At 44.8% G+C, this 23,488-nt stretch overlaps 1 protein-coding gene and 1 non-coding gene across 4 annotated transcripts in view; both read left to right on the top strand.

Annotated features, from left to right (window-relative positions):
* The window catches only part of FGF1 (fibroblast growth factor 1), a 91,232-nt gene that overhangs the window by 53,978 nt on the left and 13,766 nt on the right, over positions 1-23,488 (top strand). The window contains exons 1-2 of one of the 3 annotated variants that reach the window (XM_042986211.1): positions 3,969-4,411; positions 17,526-17,730. In XM_042986211.1, the coding sequence (XP_042842145.1) occupies positions 17,562-17,730 (169 nt within the window). In that variant the 5' untranslated portion in view covers positions 3,969-4,411; positions 17,526-17,561. Of the gene's footprint in view, positions 1-3,968; positions 4,412-17,525; positions 17,731-23,488 lie in introns of those variants that run through there. The other 2 variants (XM_015535627.2, XM_042986206.1) reach the window with 2 other exon arrangements.
* On the top strand, positions 5,940-6,064 carry LOC122232355. Its single transcript, XR_006209722.1, has one exon. It is a non-coding gene; the product is annotated as a small nucleolar RNA SNORA36 family (small nucleolar RNA).

Genomic DNA, 23,488 nt, shown 5'->3' with positions numbered 1-23,488 from the left:
CTCTAGAAGAGCAAAGTTCATGACAACAAAGAGCAGAATGGGACATGAAAATCCCTTCGCGTGCGGCAGAGTCCTCAGGTCAAGATTTTGGAAACTGAAGATTGGTTTATTCACTCATCCCCTTTTAGTCAACAAATAATCGAGCAACTGCTTTGTGCCAGGCACTGTTGAGGGGCTGTGGAAAAGATGGTGAATAAACATGGCTTCTGCCTTCCAGGAGCTTTCTGTCTACCAGTGTGAGAAGGCATCAGACAGGCCAGCAATGCCTGGGTAGATACATACTTAATTACAAATGGTGGGAAGCATTGGGAAGAAAAGAAGAGGACGTACAAAAGAGAATAATGGAGGCTGGGGGGAACAGAACTTAGATAGGGAGGTCAGGGAAGACTCTTGAGGAGGTGGCTTTGGCTGCCATCTGAAGAGTTAGCAGGAGCCAGCCAGGAGAAAGGGCCAGAAAGCAAACAATCTGCATGAAGGCAGGCAGGTAGAAGAGACCACCCTGGACTCAAGGATCCAAGGGCAGACAGGACTGGAGGACTGGCTAGAGCATAGTGGGCAAAGGGAAGGAGTGGTGGGAGGTCAGGCCAGACCATACAGGGTCTGGCAGGCCACGGGAAGGATTCAGATTTTACTTGGAAATGAAAAGCTATGGAAGGTTGCAAGCAGGGGGTGAGGTAGGTTTTCAAGGATCCTTCTGACTCTATGTATAAAGATGATGGGGGGGGGCATGCTGAGGACAAAAGAGGAGACTATTTCAGAAGTTGCGACAGTGGACTGGACTGGGCATTGACAGTAGGTACTAAGTACATAAATTTGACAGCCTTTAACTTCAACATAAGAGTTGAGAAAGTTGACCAACACACAAGCCTGGGACTAAGGCAAGGCAAGGGAGGTACTTGCTTTGGGCACAAAGCAAGTTTACTCAGAAACCAAGATAAATAATACTTTAGTGCAATATTTTTTTTAAGTTTGTTTGTTTGTTTAAGTCATCTCTACATCCAATGTAGGTCTCAAACTCATGACCCCGAGATCAAGAGTCGCATGCTCCTCTAAGCCAGTCACCCATTTAGTGCAGCATTTTTTTAGAAAATCAAATTTAGGGCAAAACAGTCCTTGATGAACAAAAAATCAAATTTCTTTTAAAAAGACAGGATCCACAACGGTGCTGTGCCAAGCCACAGAAGGAGCCTGGGGCAAAAGGAAAAACCTTGTAATACTGATCCTGGTGGTATTTAAAATTTTGATATTTTGTTCATATCCTCGCTGTTATTCTGGCTAGCTGACCTTCCCCACCTGTAAACCAGGGGGCGACCATGTAATCCTCGGCTCTTAAAATAAATACTATGCAAAGAAAATGGAGGACATAGATCATCACAAGCCCCCTGGTGGTACAGATACTATTCTTTGTCCTGATTCTGGAGACTCCGAGACAGAAAGTACATAATAGTTGCTCCATCAATACTTCTGATACTGTTAATGGCTAACATTTATCAGGCTCTTAATATGTCAGGTACTTTGCCAGAAGCCGGGAAATACAATGATCTCATTTTATACTCACACCAATCCTGTGAGGCAGGTATAGTATCATCCCTCCCCTACCATGACTGGTATATATTTGATTAGCATTTAGTAAATACAGGAAGAAACAAAGATGTATAGATGGAAGGGAAGATGAGAGAAAAGGAAGGGACAGGCTTTATTCTATTCCTTATGAGTCCTATATGGATCACAGTGATCCCAGCTCCCTGGGCAAACACTATTTTCTGACAAACACAAAACACCACACTTAAACAGACCTGCACAAAAAGGGAACTACACTTAAATATCACCTTTCTCCATAGGGATTATTTTTGATAAGTTAGGTTTTTTAAACCGAACAGCTTTTCTAAGAAAATATTTTTCTTTTTTTTTTTATTTAAAAAAAATTTTTTTTAACGTTTATTTATTTTTGAGACAGAGAGAAACAGACCATGAACAGGGGAGGAGCAGAGAGAGAGGGAGACACAGAATCTGAAACAGGCTCCAGGCTCTGAGCTGTCAGCGCAGAGCCCGACGCGGGGCTTGAACTCACGGACCGTGAGATCATGACCTGAGCGGAAGTCGGACGCTTAACGGACCAAGCCACCCAGGCGCCCCTCTTTTTTTTTTTTAATGTTTATTTATTTTTGACAGAGAGACAGAGCATGAGCGGGGGAGGGGCAGAGAGAGACACACACACAGAATCTGAAGCAGGCTCCAGGCTCTGAGCTGTCAGCACAGAGCCTGACTCAGAGCCCGAACTCACAGACCCTGAGATCGTGACCTGAGCCGAAGTCAGAAGCTCAACCGACTGAGCTACCCAGGCGCCCCAACTAAGAAAATATTTCTTGACTTCATCCATTCCCAAATATTCACTGAGCAAAATTATAACATACCAGGCACAGATCTAGGAACTAACATATGTGAGCAAAACAAACCTGATTACGGGTCCTCATTAGATTTATATAGTCCACCGTGTGTGTGTGTGTGTGTGTGTGTGTGTGTGTGTGTGTGTTTGGGAAGGGGGTTGGCATGAGACAGTCAATAACTAGTAAGCAAACACATACATAAAGTCATAAATTATCATAAGTGTTATACAGGACTCATACACAGAGGAGTGCAGGGAGCTACCCTAGACAGGGTGGGCCAGACACATTTAGGCACACGGAGGCAGAAACCCTGCTTCACATAATACTTATGCTGCTGAAAATGCAGTGTTAAGAAGTTTTGCAAATCAAATCAACCAAACTCCCACTATAGAGTGTGAAACTTTACAACCTAATGACTTACCCCTATGGAGGACAGTTTTGGAAAAACAATACCACTGACTTATTTTCTATACAAACATATCTCTGAGAAAGGTACTCTCACCACTGAGGGGTCAAGAATACAATATTGGTGGGCCACATGGGCGGCTCAGTTGGTTAAGCATCTGACATCAGCTCAGATTATGACCTTGTGGTTTGTGAGTTCAAACCCATGATCGGGCTTGCTGCTGTCAGCACAGAACCTGCTTCAGATCCTCTGTCCCCCTCTTTCTGCCCCTGCCCCCCTGTCAAAAATAAACATTAAAAAAAAAAGAACACAATATTGGGGAACGTTGGAAAATGTTCTGCCTCCTGTCTGCCCCACACCCATCTAAATGTCTAGATTTATGGAATTCCAGAGGAGCCCCTTGAACCTGACAACACCAAGGAGGAACCAAGGAATGCAGGACCTTTGAAAGCCAGCAGATATTACGTACAAAAAGATGGCAGCCTAGAGAAGTAAGGAGAAGTCCGTCTGACATTTCTTCTTACCTCCTGTTGCCTAATCTACTCTCAAAGGCCAATAGTGTAGAAATTCTTCATTTTTCAAACAACCCCACCCAAAAGAGTAGCACTTTGATCTCTAAAGCATGAGAGAGGAGCAGTGGATAGTGCGGGGTATAAATGGCTTGGAAAGGTTATGTAGAAAAAAGAAATAAACAAGAAGAGAAGCCATGAGGAGTTGCAGGGATGAAAGCAAACCATGCTTTGAACTACCTGCCAGAATGAAAGCAGACTCCCGTGAGAGGCCATGTTTGACAGACGAGCACACTGTCGAGCTTCCCGGTACCTACCTATGAGTGGGACGCACAGTGTGCACCTTCCTGGAGATGCTAGATACCGGGCGCAGATTTATCTCTGAGTTTACCTTCTTGGATACGAGATTCCAACACACTTCCAAGCTCTTTCATCCCTTATCAGACACCAGTCCTTGCCCAGAGCATTTGCTCATATTCTCTTGCTCCAACTCCTTCCCATAAAACCCACCTGGCTCCTGCCAACAGCTGGGGTGTGTGCAGGCCTGTGTGGAGAATGCCAATGACACAGTCACAGGACCATGAGAGCATTGGGCATGCTGAAACAGGGCAAACTGGGGAGACGGGAGAATGGTCCCTTTTGGACTTTTTGTGTGGGTTCAAAGAGAGTTGGCAAGTGGAAGGAACCTCTAAAAATAGCCAAAGTCCTTAAAAAGAAATAATGCAAAAGAAAACAAGGTTTATACTGTCCTAATGTAGGCTCTGCAAAAACTAAGCCCTGGAAGGCTGGCGCTGGGGTAGCTTATTATTTGCTTCCTGCTCTTTGGCTGAGACACCCACTGGGTCCCTTTGCAAATCCTGGGCCCTGCTCCCCACCCCCTGCCTCCTGCATGGTGCTGGAAGGCTCCACAGGAATGCAGCTCTCTTGGGGCACAGCTGGGGCCTCCGAGGCCCACTTTCAAGATCCAGAATAGACTGTGACATGTGAAACGAGCTCCGTGGGGTTTTACATTCCTCCTTCGTATCCAAGCACCTTCAACACAAAACCTCACGCCGGGATTGCTAATCATTCTTCCAGAAACGCCTGGATATCATCTGTCTGGCAGAAATGTGAGTTTTGTCTTTTTTTACTTTTCAGTGTTTTCAATGAACATGGGGCCCTTGAAATGAGGCTGCCCAACAGAGGCGTGACATAATAAAGTGATGTCTTGGGACTCAGGGTTTTGCTCTTGGCTAAGCCACAGATTTGCTTTGATATGCTGTTCAGCCTCTCTGTGTCACACTTCTCTTGGCTAGAGAAAAAGACAAAGTGTTCACCTATCTCATGTAACAGGAGGAATAAAAAATACAAAATGATTATAAAATACCTCTTATATTATCTACACCATAGGCACCTAGAGATGCCTGCTTACCCACATAAAATGCTTTGTGAAACTCCAAGTACCATAAAAATGCAAATAATCCATGCATTAAAACATAGGCTCCTACTGGGGTGCCTGGGTGGCTCAGTTGGTTGAGTGTCCAACTTCGGCTCAGGTCATGATCTCACAGTTCGTGAGTTCAAGCCCTGCATCAGGCTCTGTGCTGACAGCTCAGAGTCTGGAACCTGCTTCGGATTCTCTTCCCCCCCCCCCTCAAAAATAAATAAACATTAAAAAAAAATTTTTAACACAGGCTCTAATTAACAACCATAACAACACCTTCTATTTCCTAGGCATTCACTGTATGTGAGACCCTTCCCAGGCCTGCCTTTCTCTATTCCTTTGTCATGGCACCATGAGGAGATCAGTATTTTTTTTAATTTTTTTTAACATTTATTCATTTTTGAGAGAGACAGAGTGTGACTGGGGGAGGGCAGAGAGAGAGGGGGACACAGAATCAGAAGCAGGCTCCAGGCTCTGAGCTGTCAGCACAGAGCCCAATGTGGGGCTCGAACTCACGGACTGTGAGATCATGACCTGAGCTGAAGTCAGACGCCGACTGAGCCACCCAGGCGCCCTGAGATCAGTATTCTTAATAGCTTCAGTTTACAGAAGAGGCAGCTGAGGATCAGAAAGATTAAATGACTTGCTCAGTCAAGCAAATAGTTAATAACACAGCAGAAACCAAAGCCCAGGTCTATGAGAACTTCCCTTTTCCATGGCCTTTCCAGCCCAGTCTGAAGTAGGACTATCCAATGGGTTCCCAGAGTGGGCTCTGGGCTCACCCCAGTCCTTTAAAAGCAATGGCAAGTGATTCTACTGTGATAAAAGCTAAGAGTGACTTGACTGCCACTGGGCCAATCAGAAAGTGCTGGTGAGGCCATTATAGTGCTTTCAAAGGGGACAGTTCTGTGTCAAGGGAGGAACTTGCAAAGACTCCACTCAAGACACAAGTATCTGTAGATGGGGCTACCTGACTTATGCGGGCTAGGGGACTGGAGAATAAACAGAATAGAGAAGCTAAGGATCACTCAACCAAAGGCATTTTTTCTGTTTCCCACATTTCTGTGGCAGTTACAATCACGGACGCTGCAGTCAGAAAACCCTACCTTCCGATTGCAGCTCTAACATTGATTTATCTGTATGACCTTAAACGAACTGTTTAAACTCTCCAAGCCTTGGTGTCCTTAGCTGCAAACTGGGGATAAAAAAAGCAATGCCTTGAGTTCAGTTCAGGGCAAGCCTCCCTGTTCATTTAATTAAATCTTGGGACATGATCAGGCTACGGAAGACGATTACATGGAAGATATCACTCTATTCATTGATCTCCCAGCCTACAAAAGAAAGAAAGAGAGAGAGAGAGAGAGAGAGAGAGAGAGAAAGAAAGAAAGAAAGAAAGAAAGAAAGAAAATGCCTATCTCACAGAACTCTGAGGATTAATTAAAATAATGTATGTGGGGCACCTGGGTGGCTCAGCTGGTTAAGCAACTGACTTCGGCTCAGGTCATGATCTCACAGTTCATGAGTTCAAGCCCCACATTGGGCTCTGTGCTGACAGCTCAGAGTCTGGAGCCTATTTCAGATTCTGTGTCTCCCTCTCCCTGCCCCTCTCCCACTCATGCTGTCTCTCTCTCTCTCTCTCTCTCTCAAAAATAAATAAACATTAAAAAAAATTTTTTTAATAATGTATGTAAAGCACTTAGGACAGGATCTGGTACATAGTAAATGTTCAAGAAAAAGTCATTATTTTATTATTTATGGGCTTATTTGATTATTTATGGGTATGTTCAGAACAGACTGTTGGGAAACATATGGTAGGGAAAGCCCCCAGCATTTCCAAAGAGATAACAAACACTTACTTCAAAAGACTAAGCTTGGAGAAGCCAAATTTTGTAGCTCAGGAGGGAAGAAAAAAGACCTAACAAACAAACCATCATCCTGTGAGTTGGAAGGTCTGCTGTCTTTGAGAAAGGAATGTCCTCGTGGGCTGGTTCTGGAGATTGTAACTTGCACAACATTTTCAAAAGATTTTTGGAGGCACATCAGTAAGGGAAGGCTAGAGGAAGGGACCAGGGCTGGCGGAGCCCCTGCAGAATTGCTCTGCATTTGGCTGGAAGCCCAGGCCTTTAAAGCATCAGTCTGTAGGAAGGATACTTCCATTTAAGACGTGTGCTGGTCTTCAAGATGGCCAAGAGCCTGCAGGATGCTCTGGGCCAGGGTGTACCATTAAAGTTCGGGCACAACTGGGGCATCAGAGCATGTCGCGATGCCAGGGAGTGCTCTGTGGTTCCTCTTACAGGGTGTTTTGTCTAAGCATTAAAATAATTCCTGACCTCCAACGGAATGATGCTCTATGGGAGTCAGCGTTTTAGGGGCAGAGAAGCCACACTGCAGAGAATTAAAGATCCAGAACCCAGGGAACAAATAATGGATATTGGAGATCATTGGGAAAGTGTGTGTATCTGCTTATATCTTTTGCTCCTCATAAAGGAGTGTGGGGGCTAAGACTGGGATTGAGCTATTGGGTGATACAGCTGGACTGGCTTTACAGGCTGCACTTCCGGCCAGCTATCCGTGGTCCAAGCATCTATGCCCCTCTTATTGGAAGCTCGGCTTGATTGATCTGGTATGGCCAGACTCTAACCTCCATATGACAGACACTGTGATTTCTACTGCAGGCCCGGAATCCCTTATCTGAAAAGCTAGACAAATTTCTGAACCCAGGATTTGGGGGATTTTAGAAAGACAATTGGTTGCATTTATTGTATATTAAGGAAGAACTTCTGTGGGGTCTGGAGCAGTCCCCTATAATCAAACACATTGGCGATTCTGCACCAGATCACACACATATGAACACATAGGTGATAAATAAAGACTTTAAGCAGTCTCAGAACAGTCTGGGTCAGGTTTTGCCACAATCTGAGTTACGAAAGAATGTCTAGTTTTCAGAGCATGTTGCATTTCAGAATGTAGATTAGGGATTTGAGGTCCTTCTTTTCATTTCCTTTTCTTTCTCCTTATTTTCTTTCTTAAATTTCCCCAACAGTCTGCCTGTGGCAGGTGCTGAGTACAAGTGGTTGGCATCTAGAGTATAACATCTTGATCTCCCTCAAAGAATATTTGATTCTAGAAGCCAGGGGACAGTTTATTCTCAGTAACTTGGGGATTCTTTAGGATTAGAAAGAGTCTAAATTAAAGAAGAGGAGAGAGAGACTACTGAATCCACAAGTTCTCTGTCATCCTGGACGGTAACACACAAACCTGTGAAACACACTGAGGATGGTCACCAGTACATCATATTCAGCTGCTGAGTAAATAAGAGGGCATCACTTGCACATCAGGGGTAATGGTACTTAGAAAATAATATGTTTTAAATATTGCTAAAATATTACTAGATGTTAAGAACCAAGTTTGTCTAATCCTCAATCAATAGCACAGGTGATTAGCAAAAGACAACAAGATACATGGAGAATGATAATCGAGCAACATCTATGAATGCTTACAAGTTTTCAAGTCCTGGGCTTAGCGCTTTATGTACCTGATCACTTAACACTTACAGCAACTGTGTGGTAGCTACTGTTATGGGGTCCTATTCTGCAGATGAGAAAACTGAGGCCCTGTGAAACTGAATGAGTTTGCTAGTGAGTGTCCACCCAGGACTGAAACCTGAGTCTAGCAGCATGCTGGTAAACCCGCTATCAGAGAAAAGGAAGGAAGGAAGGAAGGAAGGAAGGAAGGAAGGAAGGAAGATTTTGAATATTCAAAAATTGGCTTTTACAAATCTGTAGGAACCATCTCCTGAACGACACTATCAAGCCCACCCCATGGCCATGTCCAGAGTTTGCTGCCAGTTCTGGAAGATGAGATTTCAGCTCATGGAACAGAACTGGCCTGGGAGAAGCACACCGAGATGCTAGTCCCGCCAGTCAGCCATGGCTGGATTCCCTCCCCAGACCTGGTATAGATCACTGCGGGTGGAGGACAGGGAAAGACAGAAGAACACTCTGTCTCTTTCTTCAGGCAATTTTTCCTTCACCAGAGAGTGTGAAGTGAGTTCCTGCCAACCTGGCACTCCCAGGCAGAAACAATAAAACCTAGAATTCTTTTAAGGCCCTACAAGCTTTTTTGTGGTTAGATAGAGAGTTCAGACTTGAGACTAAACGGTCTTATCTTTTCTTGAGATCCTTCAAGTCCATGATATTGCCTTCAAAGAAGTAAGGAAGTATCTTCTACAAGATGGAAAAAAGGCTGGGTCTGGTTTTTTTCTTTTAATTAAAAAAAAAAGTTCATTTATTTTGAGAGAGAGAGGGCGTGGGGGAGGGGCAGACAGAGAGGAGAGGGGGAATCCAAAGCAGCCCCAGCGGCACTGCGAGCACAGATTTCACAACTGTGAGATCATGACCTGAGCCAAAGTCAGGATTCGGACGCTTAACCGACTGACCCACCCTGGCTCCCCTGGGTCTGCTTTAACCAAGCAGCCTAGTTTGAACCCACTTAAAATCCATTTAGGTTCTTGGTTTAGCCTCTCTGTTAATACCTGAAAGACCTCACCTACTAATTAGGTCCCATGATAGCATGTTTCCACTAGAGGCTCCCAAGAAGGAACTGGCCTGGGATTCAATCAACAAACATGCAGAGAACAATGATTATGTGGAGGCATTTGCTAAGTGCAAGGCCTAGAAAAAACAGGCACAGCTTTTGTTCCAGAGCTGCAGAGACTAATGAAGGAGACAGTCAGGTAACCTTAGTTACATTATATTCATTCACTCATTCAACAAATATTTATCAAGGGCCCATTAGATGCCAGGCATTCTGCCAGGCACTGAGAGACCATGGTAAGCAAGACAGATTGGTTTGTACTATTGTGGAGCTGACAGTCCAGTCATAAAGGGAGACATTAATTAAATAATCACAAGAATGAATGTGTAATTAAAAAATGAAGTAAGAGCTCTGAGGAAATGTTAAACGGTCCTTTGAGAACTGGAGGAACCTGACCCAGTTAAGGAAAGTCAGGAAAGTCTTCCTTGCGGAATTGGCAACTGAACTAAGGCTTGAACAAAACGTAGGAGTTAACCAGGCAAGGAGGGTAGAGGGAAAGAAAGAAAGAGCGCTCTAGAGAGAGGGAGCAGTGTAGGCAAAGATCATAGGGCGAAAAGGGACACAATGGTTTCAAGCAAATGGAAGGCCAGTTTGGGTAGAGAACATGGTGGAAAAGGAGGCAGGGGAGGAAGCCAGGGCTAGTCCTCAGAGCCCTGCAGGTAGAATTTTTTTTTTAAGTAAATGTTAACTTTTATTTATTTTATTTTGTTTGTAATTGAAATGTAATTGACACACAATATTATGTTAGTTTCAAGTGTACAACATAGTGACTCAACATTATATACATTACAAAGAGATACAGATAAGGCCTTAGTCTTTATCCTGAGAGCAATGGGAAACCAGTGAATGATATAGGTGGGAAACATACGCGGGAATTATACCCAGTGCTTCCATAGGGTAAAAGAAATGCTGCTGTGGGAGCATTAGGAAATCAACTCAAACATAAACTGGTGTGTGTGGTGTGGCAGAAGAAAAGGGAGGTTAGGGCTGGGGGATGTATCCAAATCAACTTTCTGAAAGAGAAATATCTGAGATGAATTTTTGAAGGGTGAGTATGACCTAGTCAGGCCATGGTAGAAGGTGGAGGGAGTAAGGGAGACAGAACGCTGGTCGGTGAATGTGAGAGTGTGTGTGTGTTGGGGGGGGGGGGGAGTTACAAGAAGAACAGGCCAATAAGAGATAAGGCAACAGAGTTAGGCAGGGACCTGATGATGAATGCCTCACAGGTCACGGTAGAGTCTGGGTTTTATCCTGATGGCAGCAGAGAACCCAGTGACGCAAAGATCTTCAGCAGGAGAATGATGATTAGACTCATGCCTTCGAAAGGATATTAGTAGTGGAATCAAAAGTGGGTTGGAAGGTTGCAGAGGTGAAGAAGACAGATGCCGTTTGCCTGCCTTAGCAGCCCAGGTGAGACAAGGTGTTCCATCTGTGGTGAGCAGCCATAGTGAGGATGGAGAATAGAGGATGACTTTAAGAGACATTAAAAAGGTACAGTTGAAAGGGTTTTGTCACTAATGGGACGCATAGGAGTGATTTCTACTCTCCCCACAGAATAGTCTGAACAAAATGGATTCTTCTACTTGTGTTGAGTCTTGCTTTATGACCTGGTACACCGTCGGTTTACAAAAATGTTCTATGCATCCTTGAGAAGAATAGTGTTCACTAACTGTTGGATGCAGGGTTCCCTGATATGTTCACTCAATTAAACTTGTTAATTGTGCGTTTTGATCTGCAACTTTATTAATATTTTTTGTCAGTTTGCTTTATCATTTATGACAGAAAGGTATTAAAATCTCCCACAATCGTGGTGGATTTGCCAAGTTCTTTATATTTTTGTGAATTTTTGTTTCATATAGCTTGAGGCTATGAGGCTATGTCATTAACTATACACAAGTTTAAAGTTTTTATATCTTTCTGTTTAATTATTCTACTTATCATTATGCAGTGATCCCTTTTATCCTTGATCACTCTTTTTGCCTTAGACCTAGTTTCTATGATATTAATATAGCCATACCAACTTTTAATTTTTGTTAAGATTGGTCTGGTATCTATTTTTCATCCTTTTGATTTTAACCTTTTTGCCCTTACATTTTAAACATGTCTTTTATAATCAGAGCATAGGTGAAATTTTTTTAAATCCAGTAGCAAGGTGCCTGGGTAGCTCAGTTGGTTAAAGCGTCTGACTCTTGATTTTGGCTCAGGTCATGATCTCATGGTTTGTGAGACCGAGCCCCACATCAGGCTCTGCACTGACAGCATGGAGCCTGCTTAGGATTCTCTCTCTCCCTTTCTCTCTCCGCTCCTCCCCAGCTGGTGCTTGCTCTCTCTCTCTCTTTCTCAAAATAAGTAAATAAACATAAAAAAATCCAGTAGCTAGTAAATTTAGTCCACTTACATTTATTGTGAATATAAATATATTTGGATTTATTTCTGCCACCTAATTTTGAGTACTATTTTTGATTTTCTATTCTTTTTCTAGATTATTTTGGATAAGTACAGATTTTTTTCACCTCATTTCCCCTATTCTCACCAGTTGCTGGTTGGAATCACTGCATTCTATTTCTTTTCTTTTAGTGGTCAATCTTTTTTTTTATTAAAAAAATTTAATGGCTATTATTTATTTTTGAGAGAGAGAACAAAGAGAGAAACAGGGGAGGGGCAGAGAGATAGTGAGCAACATAGAATCCAAAGCAGTCTCCAGGCTCTGAGCTGTCAGCACAGAGCCCGACACAGTGTTTGAACTCACAGACCACGAGATCATGACCTGAGCCGGAGTCAGATGCCTAACCAACTGAGCTTCCCAGGTGCCTGTAATTTTTTAAAAGTTTATTTATTTATTTTGATAGGGAGAGAGAGAGAGAGAGAGAGTGAGAGAGTGAGAGGGAGAGAGCATGAGTGGGGGAGGGCTGGAGAAAGAGGGAGAGAGAGAGAATACCAAGCAGACTCCATGCTGTCAGCACAGAGCCCAACGTGGGTGGGGCTCCAACTCATGAACCGTGAGATCATGACCTAAGCTAAGATCAAGAGTCAGATGCTAAACTGAGAGAGCCACCCAGGTGCCCCTTTTTAGTGGTTACTCTTAACATTTAACATGCATATGTGACTCAATAAAATAAAATGTAAGATTAATTAACATCTCTAAGAGTTAATGCTTCTGGGTGATGCCACTGATGGAGACAGGGAGCAAGAACTTAGAGCCTATTTGGAACCAAAGGTGGGACCTATTTTACATACGCTTGGTCAGAGGACACTTATCCAATCATCATCTTGACAGATGCCTATACATCTACCTTTGGTAGCATTACACATTTGGTAGAATATTTGTAAAATATTCCCTTTCATGGGTATTCTGCATTACTTAAGCAGTGACAGGGGTTAAAAATTTAAAAAAACCCTGGGCGCCTGGGTGGCTCAGTCAGTTAAGTGGCCGACTTCATGTCATGATCTCACCGTCTGTGGGTTCGAGCCCCACGTCACGCTCTGTGCTGATAGCTCAGAGCCCGGAGCCTGTTTCAGATTCTGTGTCTCCCTCTCTATCTGCTCTTCCCCACAACTGCCTTTCCTGGATCCTTAGAACCCTAAATTTTTCCTGTTAGTTTAGTTTCCAGGGCCGAACTGAACACACATGTCTCCTAAATCGGGGACTTGATAAGTGTCCCTTCAACAACTCTTGATGAGCTGAGAACTGAGTCTGAAATGGCCTGGATTCTCTCTTACATAACCATAGCTTACCTTTACCTCCTTCATCCCCTCTGCTACGTTTGTGGCTTAAATGATGGAGGAAAGAGCTTAACCAATTTATCCCAAATATGAGAGAGAATGAAAACTTCTATTTTCATTCCAATTGAAAAATTATTTTAAACACAGCATTCAGTGGCAGCTGACCTAGACCACACCAGGCTTCAACTAGTTCAACATAACCAGTGACTCACATCTCCTATAGGTCACATCACATTTTTCTAAGTGCTGTTATGAATACTGTGAAAGATTATTAACCTTTCAGACATGTGTCAGTTTAGGTTCTCTTTGAGTGGTTACAGCTGACAAAATATGCCAGCCTTACCACGGATGTTCTAATACGCTTCGTGTTGCCCTTACTTTGGTGTCACTGATAAGTCAAGAGAATCTTCCGGCTTTTCCCCTAAGTCTCACCAGTGCCCCGAATCTCAAAGGGCTGGGCTTAGCACACAGCGATGACAAGAAGTCCACTGGGCTTGATTTTTTCCATGTCCCAACAAATATACACAGATATACCCCTGACAGCCAACAAAAAGAGAATAATAACAAGAAGCAGAATTTATAAATTTCCATTAGGCTTAATGCCTGATTTCATGTAGTTAATGGACTCATTTATTAGAGCAGTTTGTGAAAACCCCCAAGGGCCCACGAAGGCTGTTGCTTAATGGTTTTATCATGTCATAGATTTCTTTTATCCCTATCTTCTAACAAATCCTGAAGAGGCAAGGAAATTAGGACTAACGACTGCCTCAAATGTAGGTAAATTGTAAATAGAGCCAATAAATACATAAATAAATAAATAAATAAATAAGGCCTTTTTGTGCCTCTGGGGTTTCCTTCAGCAACAAAAAGAGATTTTACTTTTTGTATGTTTCAGCTCATTCAAAGATCCCACTGCCACAGACTATCAGCCTCAGGTTGACTCAAAGCTTATTTTCAGGAGTTAACATGTCCTCCCTTCAGGTTTCCAGATATGGATGTGAACTGCAGGGTCATGGGAGCAATCTGAAGTTAGTACAGCCACCCCCACTACTGTCCCTCTTACTGGTGGTGGGGGTCAGGGGGGAGCAGGCAAAGAGCAGAATCGTGGCTTTATAACAGCAGATGGCACTGTGATGGAAAGGAAGGGACACCTGAGGGCCTGCTGGTCTCTGGCCAAGGTTGCTAATCTGGGGAGAGCTTCACAGTGGTGAAGTCTACGCTGCGTGGCTTACACACACATGAGCACATGAGCATGGGACAATCCTTGGCCACGGCTGCTGCCTCTACCCACAGGAGCCTTCTGCTGTATCTGTTCCCATTCATCCCAAAGGGCTGGAAGCACGAATGCAAATGGATACAGCCAAATCTATACCCAACACTTAGACAACAACTTAACGGAGACTCCCCGCCGGTGCTGGATCTAGAAGGGAAGCCATCCTTCACTTGCACCTGATGCACAGTCAGGGGCCCATGGAGACCTCCACTTGAGGAAACCCAGGGACAACAAGAAACAAAAGTCCATCCCCCGAAGACTGACAACATGAATGGCTATTTGTACAGTTAAATGGCAAATATATATCCACCAGTATATAATTATTTTCTCCTGTACCAAATTAAGTAGACAACTTAGCAAGTGCTTGCGGGGAGAAAAGGAACAAAGAAATCTTTTTTATCTCTTGGCTGTACTTGAAGGAACGGGGAACTGATCACCATCGCATGTCAATGGAGAGGTGACGGGTGAGGATGTCAAAGCTGGAAAGAGCTAGAGAGCTTTCTATCAAAAGGGGATCCAGAAGCGAGTGGAATGAGAGGGAGATTGAGAAGCTGGGTGAAGAAGGGCTGAGCAGAAAAAGACAGACAGACGTGAGAGGGAGAGAGAGAGAGGTAGGCCCAGAGATGTAGAGGCTTGTGGATGAATAAGAAGAGTTTGGAAGAGAGAATGTGGGTTTGGGAAGCAAAAGCAAGGTGCCACGGGAGATAAAGTCTGTGGATGTAAGTAACATTTTCAATCTGTTACTGTATTATCTGAAATGAGCTGGACAGAGTTTCGCCACAGGTGAAGAGGATATTTGAGATGGCCTGACTTTAAACATAGTTTATATAGTGTATGCAAAATTCCCTTTGGGGGTACTCAGAGGGACGGCAAACCATGGCTGGAAGTGGGGACAGTAACGAGCTCACGTGAGTACAGACTGGAAAACACGTACCACAGATGTTAAAATGCCTGGAGCAAAAGAAACAATGAGATGCTTCCAGCATGAACCCCAATTCCAAAGTCACCAGGACCAATTACTCAAATTGTTGTCTCAATTTATGATGGAATTGCCCTCCACATGAGCAACTCTATGAGGTTGCTCTGGGGATGGATGGATGGATGGATGGTTACTTCAGGGGATGCGGGAGGCTGGCAGGCCTTCCGCGAAGTTCACGGTGTTCCCTGGTGATGTAGGGTCTCCTGGGAAATGAGGAGATGCCTGGAGTCCCACTGTAAGGTTGACAGGGACAAAAGTGGAGGGTGTTGGTGGTGATAGCCAATATCTGGATCACAAACGAATAACGTAATGAATAATGAACTCATGGGGGCAGATGTATGTGCCAGACCGTGGGTAAAAATCCCACTTCTGGCAATGACACTGCAATATCAGTGAAGTCACTTCACCTTTTCCTGGTGTTAGGGGCGAATGATGGCTTTGTTTCAACACACCCCTTTTGAGGCTTAGCTCCCACCACCCAGTAGGCGTTGACCTGGGACGGGCCATCGAATGTCTATAAGCTCTGGTGTCATTTTACAAAAAAATGGGGATAATGAGTGTCTCAAAGAGTAATAATGAAGGTTATAGGAGTTACCTTATAGCCCGGATTACAAGTTAATGTTAATGATGATGATCACTACCATTATGAGGCCACTCAATAATCAGTGTGTGCAATCAGGACCTACCCACACTTGTAAGGAAGTTCCCGCACTAGTTCCCTGGCTCTTTTTCGCCTCTTCCTTGTGTGTCCTTGGAATCACCAGTGCTTTGTTCTTCTAAATGGTGGGACAAGTAGATGTTTTAAAATTCTGTTTATTAGTTTGGCTTTAAAAAAGTCTTCTTAATTTATTTTTTTAATTTTTTTTTAACACTTATTTATTTTTGAGACAGAGAGAGACAGAGCATGAATGGGGGAGGGACAGAGAAAGAGGGGGACACAGAATCGGAAGCAGGCTCCAGGCTCCGAGCCATCAGCCCAGAGCTCGACGCAGGGCTCGAACTCACGGACCGCGAGATCATGACCTGAGCTGAAGTCGGACACTCAACCGACTGAGCCACCCAGGCGCCCCTTCTTAATTTATTTTTGAGAGCAAGAGAGACAGAGCGTGAGCAGGGAAGGGGCAGAGAGAGAGAGGGAGACACAGAATCCAGACCAGGCTCCAGGCTCTGAACTGTCAGCACAGAGACTGACGTGGGGCTTGAACCCACGAACCGTGAGATCATGACCTGAGCAGAAGTCAGAGGCTTAACTGACTGAGCCACCCAGATGCCCCTATTAGTTTGGCCTTTTAAAACTTAGATTCATGTCACTGGGTGTTTTAACACTGATACTATAAGTCTCTCTATAGTGGGTGTATACAATCTTAGAGGATTATAATGTGCAATATGATGGTTTCTGTGTCACACTAAGTATGTCTCATTAACAAATACTTAAAATGAAGCTGGCTTTTGTACAAGAGCCAGACCTACCTTCTCTATGTGACATGAGAATGTATGGAAACCTGAGGAAGCAGGCAATCACTGGCAGAACCTCCAAAAGATCTGTCTCATAAAGTTTCCTTTGGGACAGTGTCTGCCCTTCAAAATCCCGCATAACACCCCCAAGTGTTTGTTCCCTGGTTCTAGTTCTGTTCCCACCAGCAAATCCAGAATTTGCCATTACAGGTGAACCCTTGGCCGTCTCTATTGCGGGCGGTCTGAGGGCCCTTCCGTACCTTTTCCTACAGGTCCCGAACAGTCGGGCTATCTGAGCTATCTGCGTACACGGGGCAGGCAGTCCCCAGCCCACACAGTGGGAGGAGGAGAGCAAAACCTCAGTGCCGGCCTCTCGGCTTTTGTGGGTTTCAGCCAGAACCCAGGTGTTATTTTAGTACAACTTCAGTGTTTAATTTGAGGATGTGTGTGGATCAGGAGGGACCAAAACATTATTTTTTTTTTCCCCTTGGCCAAATGATTAAATTTGAAGTTCTAAAAAATGCATGGCTTTGTCCAAAGCCGTGGCCAATTGGGAAGTAAGAAATGTCCTGAAAATCCCTCCCATGCCAGAGACCTTTCTTCCTTAACCACTGCCCACCGCACAGACCCGTTTGCTGTGGGCATCGCCTGGGCAGTTTGTGGTTTACTAACTGAGCAGGGGCCCCGTGCCCCGAGGCTCTCCTTCCTGTCTCGGAAGGGGACGCAGCACCTTGGCTGGTGGGACACTCTATAGGGTTGTCTAATTTCTTACAGCCTTGAAAGCACACCCTAAGCAGCAGCCGCTGAGCCATGGCTGAAGGGGAAATCACAACCTTCACGGCCCTGACGGAGAAGTTCAATCTGCCTCCAGGGAATTACAAGAAACCCAAACTCCTCTACTGTAGCAACGGGGGCCACTTCCTGAGGATCCTTCCAGATGGCACAGTGGATGGGACGAGGGACAGGAGCGACCAGCACAGTAAGCACCCATTTCTCTTGTAGCCCCAGACCTTCCTGGTGTCTTTCTTAGTCAAGGACGCGAGAAGGGAGGATATCTGGGTACGGGTACCCTTTTCTCCAAGGTTCTGTTCAGGCAGGGTGACATAAATGTGCACAGGGCCTAGGTGTGGAAAATAAGGAGCTGTGAGAGCTACAGCCTACCTAAAGGGGTCCTATTTCAAGACCGTAAAAGGATGGCCTGTTGACCTCATACAACTGCTTTGAGATCAGATGTGGCTGCCAGTGTTCGGCTCTTTGGGGTTTCTGTAATTTAGTGAAGAAAGGCCTGGCCCCCAAGGCTGGTTAGGACCCTGCCTGCTCTACGACAGGAAGGGCCACCTCGGGCAGGGGCAGTCAACCCCACACACAGACGCGGGCTCAGTTTCATGGGAACGGACTCTCCAGGTTATGTTTCCACTGAGCTTGATTTGTGAGATCCTAGTTCATAATCACAGTCTTACACATCATAAATTATGCAGCTTTCACTCTGCAGATCATGCAGATGTGGTTGTGGTAACCGGGAGAGGTAAAGTCATTCTCCAGACCTTAGAGAAACTGGAGAGCGGGAACAGCTAAAGCCAAATGCTGAGCATCTCTTCTGGGCTTTCCTGCCAGCTTAGCTCTCGGATGGTGCTGATAAATGGAGGTATGACTTTAGAGAAATGAGTCTTCCTGACTATCTAAGGATAAAAATCTTTCCCTTCTGCTTTAGTACTTCTTGCGGTGAGTGGTGTGCATGTTTGATATTAGGTGCCTGCGTCCTGCTGTGATGTTAGCAGGGATTCCCTGAGCATCCCTGAAGCATTAGCTGTTGGAGAGACGCCAAAAGCCAGACCTAGTTCCTGCGTAGAGGGTCAGCGATCTAACGGGTAAAACACACTGTGAATCAAGGGAAGAAAGGCGTAGAGGAAACCAGGAGGTGCATAATCACAGCCCAGGTAGAAAGTAAGGTTCTGCAGAACTAGCTTTAAAACAGAATGCAAAATACTGGCTTTGATGTGATGGTTTATGTACCAGAGAGTCTTCATGATTCATGTAATATGTGCCAAAGGCTGCAGGCCGTAAGCACAGATGACCACCTCAGTGGTGCTCATGCTACTCTCAGATGCAAAGGTCATGGGGTTGGAAGCCAGCACTTATGGACCAGAAGGCATTGTCTCTTCCTTCCCAACCACCAGGCAGACCCTTGAGATAAAGAGTAAGGAAACTGATGTTGAGGCCTGCACCCGCAGGATTAGATTTTTGAGGGGTTTTGTTTTGGTGGTTTGTCGTCAAATAGGCCTAGCGAATGCCTTATATTTGATGAAAACGAGGCACCAGAGTGAGTCAAAAAAGACTCTACTTAGTATGTCAAACGTATGTATAAGTAACATTTACTGCAAACAAATGGACTTAGACTGTAGTCCACTGTGTGAGGCAAGCTATAGAATTCACGTGATCTGCCCCACACAGCACAGGGAAAGAAGCTTTAATTCCTCTGGGTTTTTTTTTTTAAGTTTATTTATTTATTTTGAGAGAGAGGGAGAGAAAGCACGCTCAAGTTGGGGAGGGGCAGAGAGAGAGAACCCCAAGCAGGCTCTGCACCGTCTGCGTGGAGCCCAACATGGGGCTCGAACCCACGCACCATGAGATCATGACCTGAGCAGAAATCAAGAGTCGGACACTTAACCTACTGAGCCATCCAGGTGCCTCATAATTCCTCTGGGGTTTTAAATGTTTCTGATAAATCTTACCCGTTTTCTGAACCAATGGGGATGCTCTCTGGTGCTCAGAATCCCAAGGGAAAGACAACCATGATGATGTATTCCTCAGGGTTAGGCTGGCTTTTCTGGGAAATCTTGAAATCTGAGAAAACAAGATGCAACAATTAGGACTTATTCCAAGTACTGGAATTTTAGTACAAATGGCATGCGACTTCACTGTTGTCATCCATCATTAGCATTATGGATTGCATTCTGGGCATGTAACACGGGGACAACTTCTGAATGTGCTCTGAGTTCAGCCGCCTGACCTACGATGTCAGGAACCCTTGGAATGTAGCACAAGAAAATGGGAGGCATGTGTGAGGAGGGCGACTTTCAGGCAATGCTGGGTCGACTCTTTGCCAAGTGAACTTGGGCTAGTTACGTAAGCTTTCTGGCCTCCCTTTTCTCACTTGTAAAATAAGAATAATATTACTTGCCTCCCAGGTTCCTTGGGAGGATAAAATGAGATAATCTAAGGAAAGTGGCTGGCACAGTGCGTGGCTCAGGGTAACAGCTCAGCACACGGCGGTCACTATTGCTGCTGTTGTCATCACCGTCATTGGGACTTCCAGATACTCAACCCACAGCATGTGGAAATACAGTATAACATTTGAGGACCTTCCTTTCATCACTTCTATAACATTGTCTCCCAGGAAGGCCAATGGTCTAGATTCCGGTTTTGATTCAAGGTCTCTCTGGCAAAATGCAGAGTTGTGTTGGCCTATTTATTTACTCTAGAACTAAGAACAAGGACTAAGGAGGACAGAAATCAGAGTACGTGGGGTGAGTAAGCAGAAATCCATCCCTGTACCTGTCAATGCCTGAAGAATGGGATAATCCACATAACTCTCTGAAGAGACTTAGGGGGGCCTAGATTTAGAGTCAGAAAGCGTGGATTCATATTCCCACGCTGTCAGGAGCAGTACTAAACAATGACCATTCTCTGCAGTTTGCATAAAATGCTCTGCAAAATAAATGTCAAGTCCCTCAACCCAAGGACCCTTCCAACCATCCTCTCCTGTCTAGAAATTTAGATGTCTCCAGGGTTCCCAACTGTGTAATCTTGGGGAAAATATTGAGACTCAGCTTCCTCACCCATGGAACGGGAATAAAATCACTTGTGTGCCTGACAAGGCTGAAAAGTCCTTCAGGCAAGAGGACTCCCTGGTGTGGATATACCCACTGGGTGTGGTTCTGTCGCCCTCTACTGCCCAGTGGCGGTACTGACACAGTCCATCTTCATGCCAAGGGTTATTCTGAATCAATTTGATCAATCTGGACAGGCAGGGTTGGACAGAGTGGGATGACCCTGGCTAAATAATTAGCAAAGATACTCCCTCCCATTAGTTTGAACATGACTAGACACTGTGGTCACAGGTATAGAGCTATACTCTAAGACTTCCATTGGAAAGAATATTTCTAAAAGCCAATCAAATATTGAAACAAATCTACATAAATCATACAAAATAGAACCATATGCCTTCCAGCTGTACAAGGTAAAAAATAGCCCTTTTCATAGCTTCTCTTTGTCCCCATTCAGCGGATCTGCCCTGGGAAAAATTGGGATATTTTCAAAACTTATCTTCTTCCTACCTCCAGGAGAGTAAATTTCCAAGTACCTGACACAAACCCTTTCTTGGAGTGGCATAAACCTACAAAGGATGCTTGTGCACAGGCCAGTGTAATGTAGCTCTGAGTAAACTGTCCCCACTGGTGGGAATCTCTGGCCCATAGAGAAGATGCTTTTGGTTTATCCCATTACAACTCCTCAAATCATGGTCGTAGGCAATCATCACTATAGGCTGTGAACATCTGTTACACTGCCATTCTAGGAAAGCCAGGCACAGAATAAAAGCTGCAGACCATGAGACAAGGGAAGGGACATTAAATTGTAGGAAGATCCATGGGGACTCCCTGCGATTTTCTTTGGAAGATGAGCAGAGTGGTGTCACCAGGAGAGGGAGGATCCTGGAGGGAACAGGCACAGAGAAGGATGACCGGTTCCATTTCAGACACAGGACATTTGAGGAGTGCCTTGTACCATGCGTATCTCCTTGTATTTGTTTGTGTGATTAGTGAATGGTTTTCTCCCCAACTGAGCTCCCTGAAGATAGGACTTTGTCTCCTACAGCTCAACACTGCAATTTTGCATCCAGTATATTGAATGGCATTTGGTATAGTGCCCAATAAATATTAATTTGAGGAGTGAATGCATTGTATTGGTGGCAGATAAATTCAAATTCGACAATATATTCAGTAAATACCTATTGAGCTCGTGATATATGCCAGGCATTGTGTTAGATTCTTTTTGTTAATTTTTTTTTTTTTTTACATTTATTTATTTTTGACAGACAGAGAGAGACAGAGCACGAATGGGGGAGGAGCAGAGAGGGAGACACAGAATCCCAAGCAGGCCTCAGGCTCTGAGCTGTCAGCACAGAACCCGATACGGGGCTCAGACTCACAGACCGTGAGATCATGACCTGAGCCAAATTGGACCCTTAACCAACTGAGCCACCCAGGGGCCCCGCATTATGTTAGATTCGTTCATTTCCACTTAACCCACAGGTTATGAATTGTCATCACTCTGCAAACACTGAGTTAACAGGACCTGTGACCAGCTAGTAACTGGGAAGTATTGTCACAGATCCATAGCTTCTTCTTCCAAGACTAAGTCTCTTTCCACATACCACTACCACCATTGACATCAATACCGTGATGGTGGTTTTGCCCCACAAACTGATCAAATAAACATACTGGATTCGCAAAGCCTGTCGTGTGGGTCAGATAGGTGTAGATGTAGGTCCCTGTCTACTAGTTCCTTGTCACTGTGGGGAAGTTACTTCCCCACATGCCTCAGTTTCTTCATTTTTTTTTTAATTTTTTTTTTAATGTTTATTTATTTTTGAGACAGAGAAAGACAGAGCATGAACAGGGGAGGGGCAGAGGGAGAGGGAGACACAGAATCGGAAGCAGGCTCCAGGCTCTGAGCCATCAGCCCAGAGCCCAACGCGGGGCTCGAACTCACGGACCGCGAGATCGTGACCTGAGCTCAAGTCGGACACTTAACTGACTGAGCCACCCAGGCGCCCCAATTTCTTCATTTTAAAAACAAGGATGACAAAAGTTCCCATGTCACAGGAAAGTAGGAAGCTCAAAAATGTTATACACACTGCCAGGCACACAGTAGGTGCTCAAAAAATGTTATTTATCACCCTCATCATCCCTAGGCTTATTTGACCCTCCTCCTGGCTTACTTGACCCCTAGGCTTACTTGACCTTCCTCCTTACTTGACCTTACCTTTCTTCATCTCTGTGTCACTGGGACTATCTAGGTTTGGAACTCTCAAGGGCTGGCATGTAGGAAAAATGTGCCCAGCGCCTGGCCCAGGAAGGCCTGCCCTGTCTAACTTCTCTGGCAGAGTGTGCTGTCTTGGGCAAAGCAAGGAGGGGCTCCATGTTTGATTCTGCTCTTTCTGCTGGAGTCTCCTCTCAGGCGAAGGGGGACATGACTTGTTCCCCGATGGGATGAATATCTACACCAGTAACTGGAGAAGAACAATAAGCTCACGAGCATCCCCAATCTGCTGCCTTCTGTGGCCAATGCCCCCTGGCCTCCCCAAGCACACAGGAGGGCTGTGTGAGGAGCAAGATTACTGGCAGTGCTCACCACACAAATGGAAATGTTCCTGAGCAAAGTGTGTGCCAATCAAATATTTATAAATCAAACCACATCCTAAAGGCACTAAGGGAGTTCACCGGTCAAAGGAATCCTACTTTGCAGCCCTTTAGAAAGGGCAGACTCCTCTAGGGTGCAATCCCTCCTGCCTCCTTGTACTGGGGCAGTACAGACTTCCGGTTTCTAGTTTACTATGACTCGGCACCTGATGGTAAAGGCACTTTGTTCCCCACCAGCTGGAGCTGAAAGTCAAGACGGCTTTCAAATCACCAAGGTGGGCAGAGCTGGGCCCTGGTGCCAAAGCCAGAGAGCAG

This window comes from Panthera tigris, chromosome A1, assembly GCF_018350195.1.
Source record: "Panthera tigris isolate Pti1 chromosome A1, P.tigris_Pti1_mat1.1, whole genome shotgun sequence".
Classification (NCBI taxonomy): Eukaryota; Metazoa; Chordata; class Mammalia; order Carnivora; family Felidae; genus Panthera; species Panthera tigris.
The sequence above is the reverse complement of the archived record's forward strand: the minus strand, read 5'-3'. Positions and strand labels throughout refer to the sequence as shown.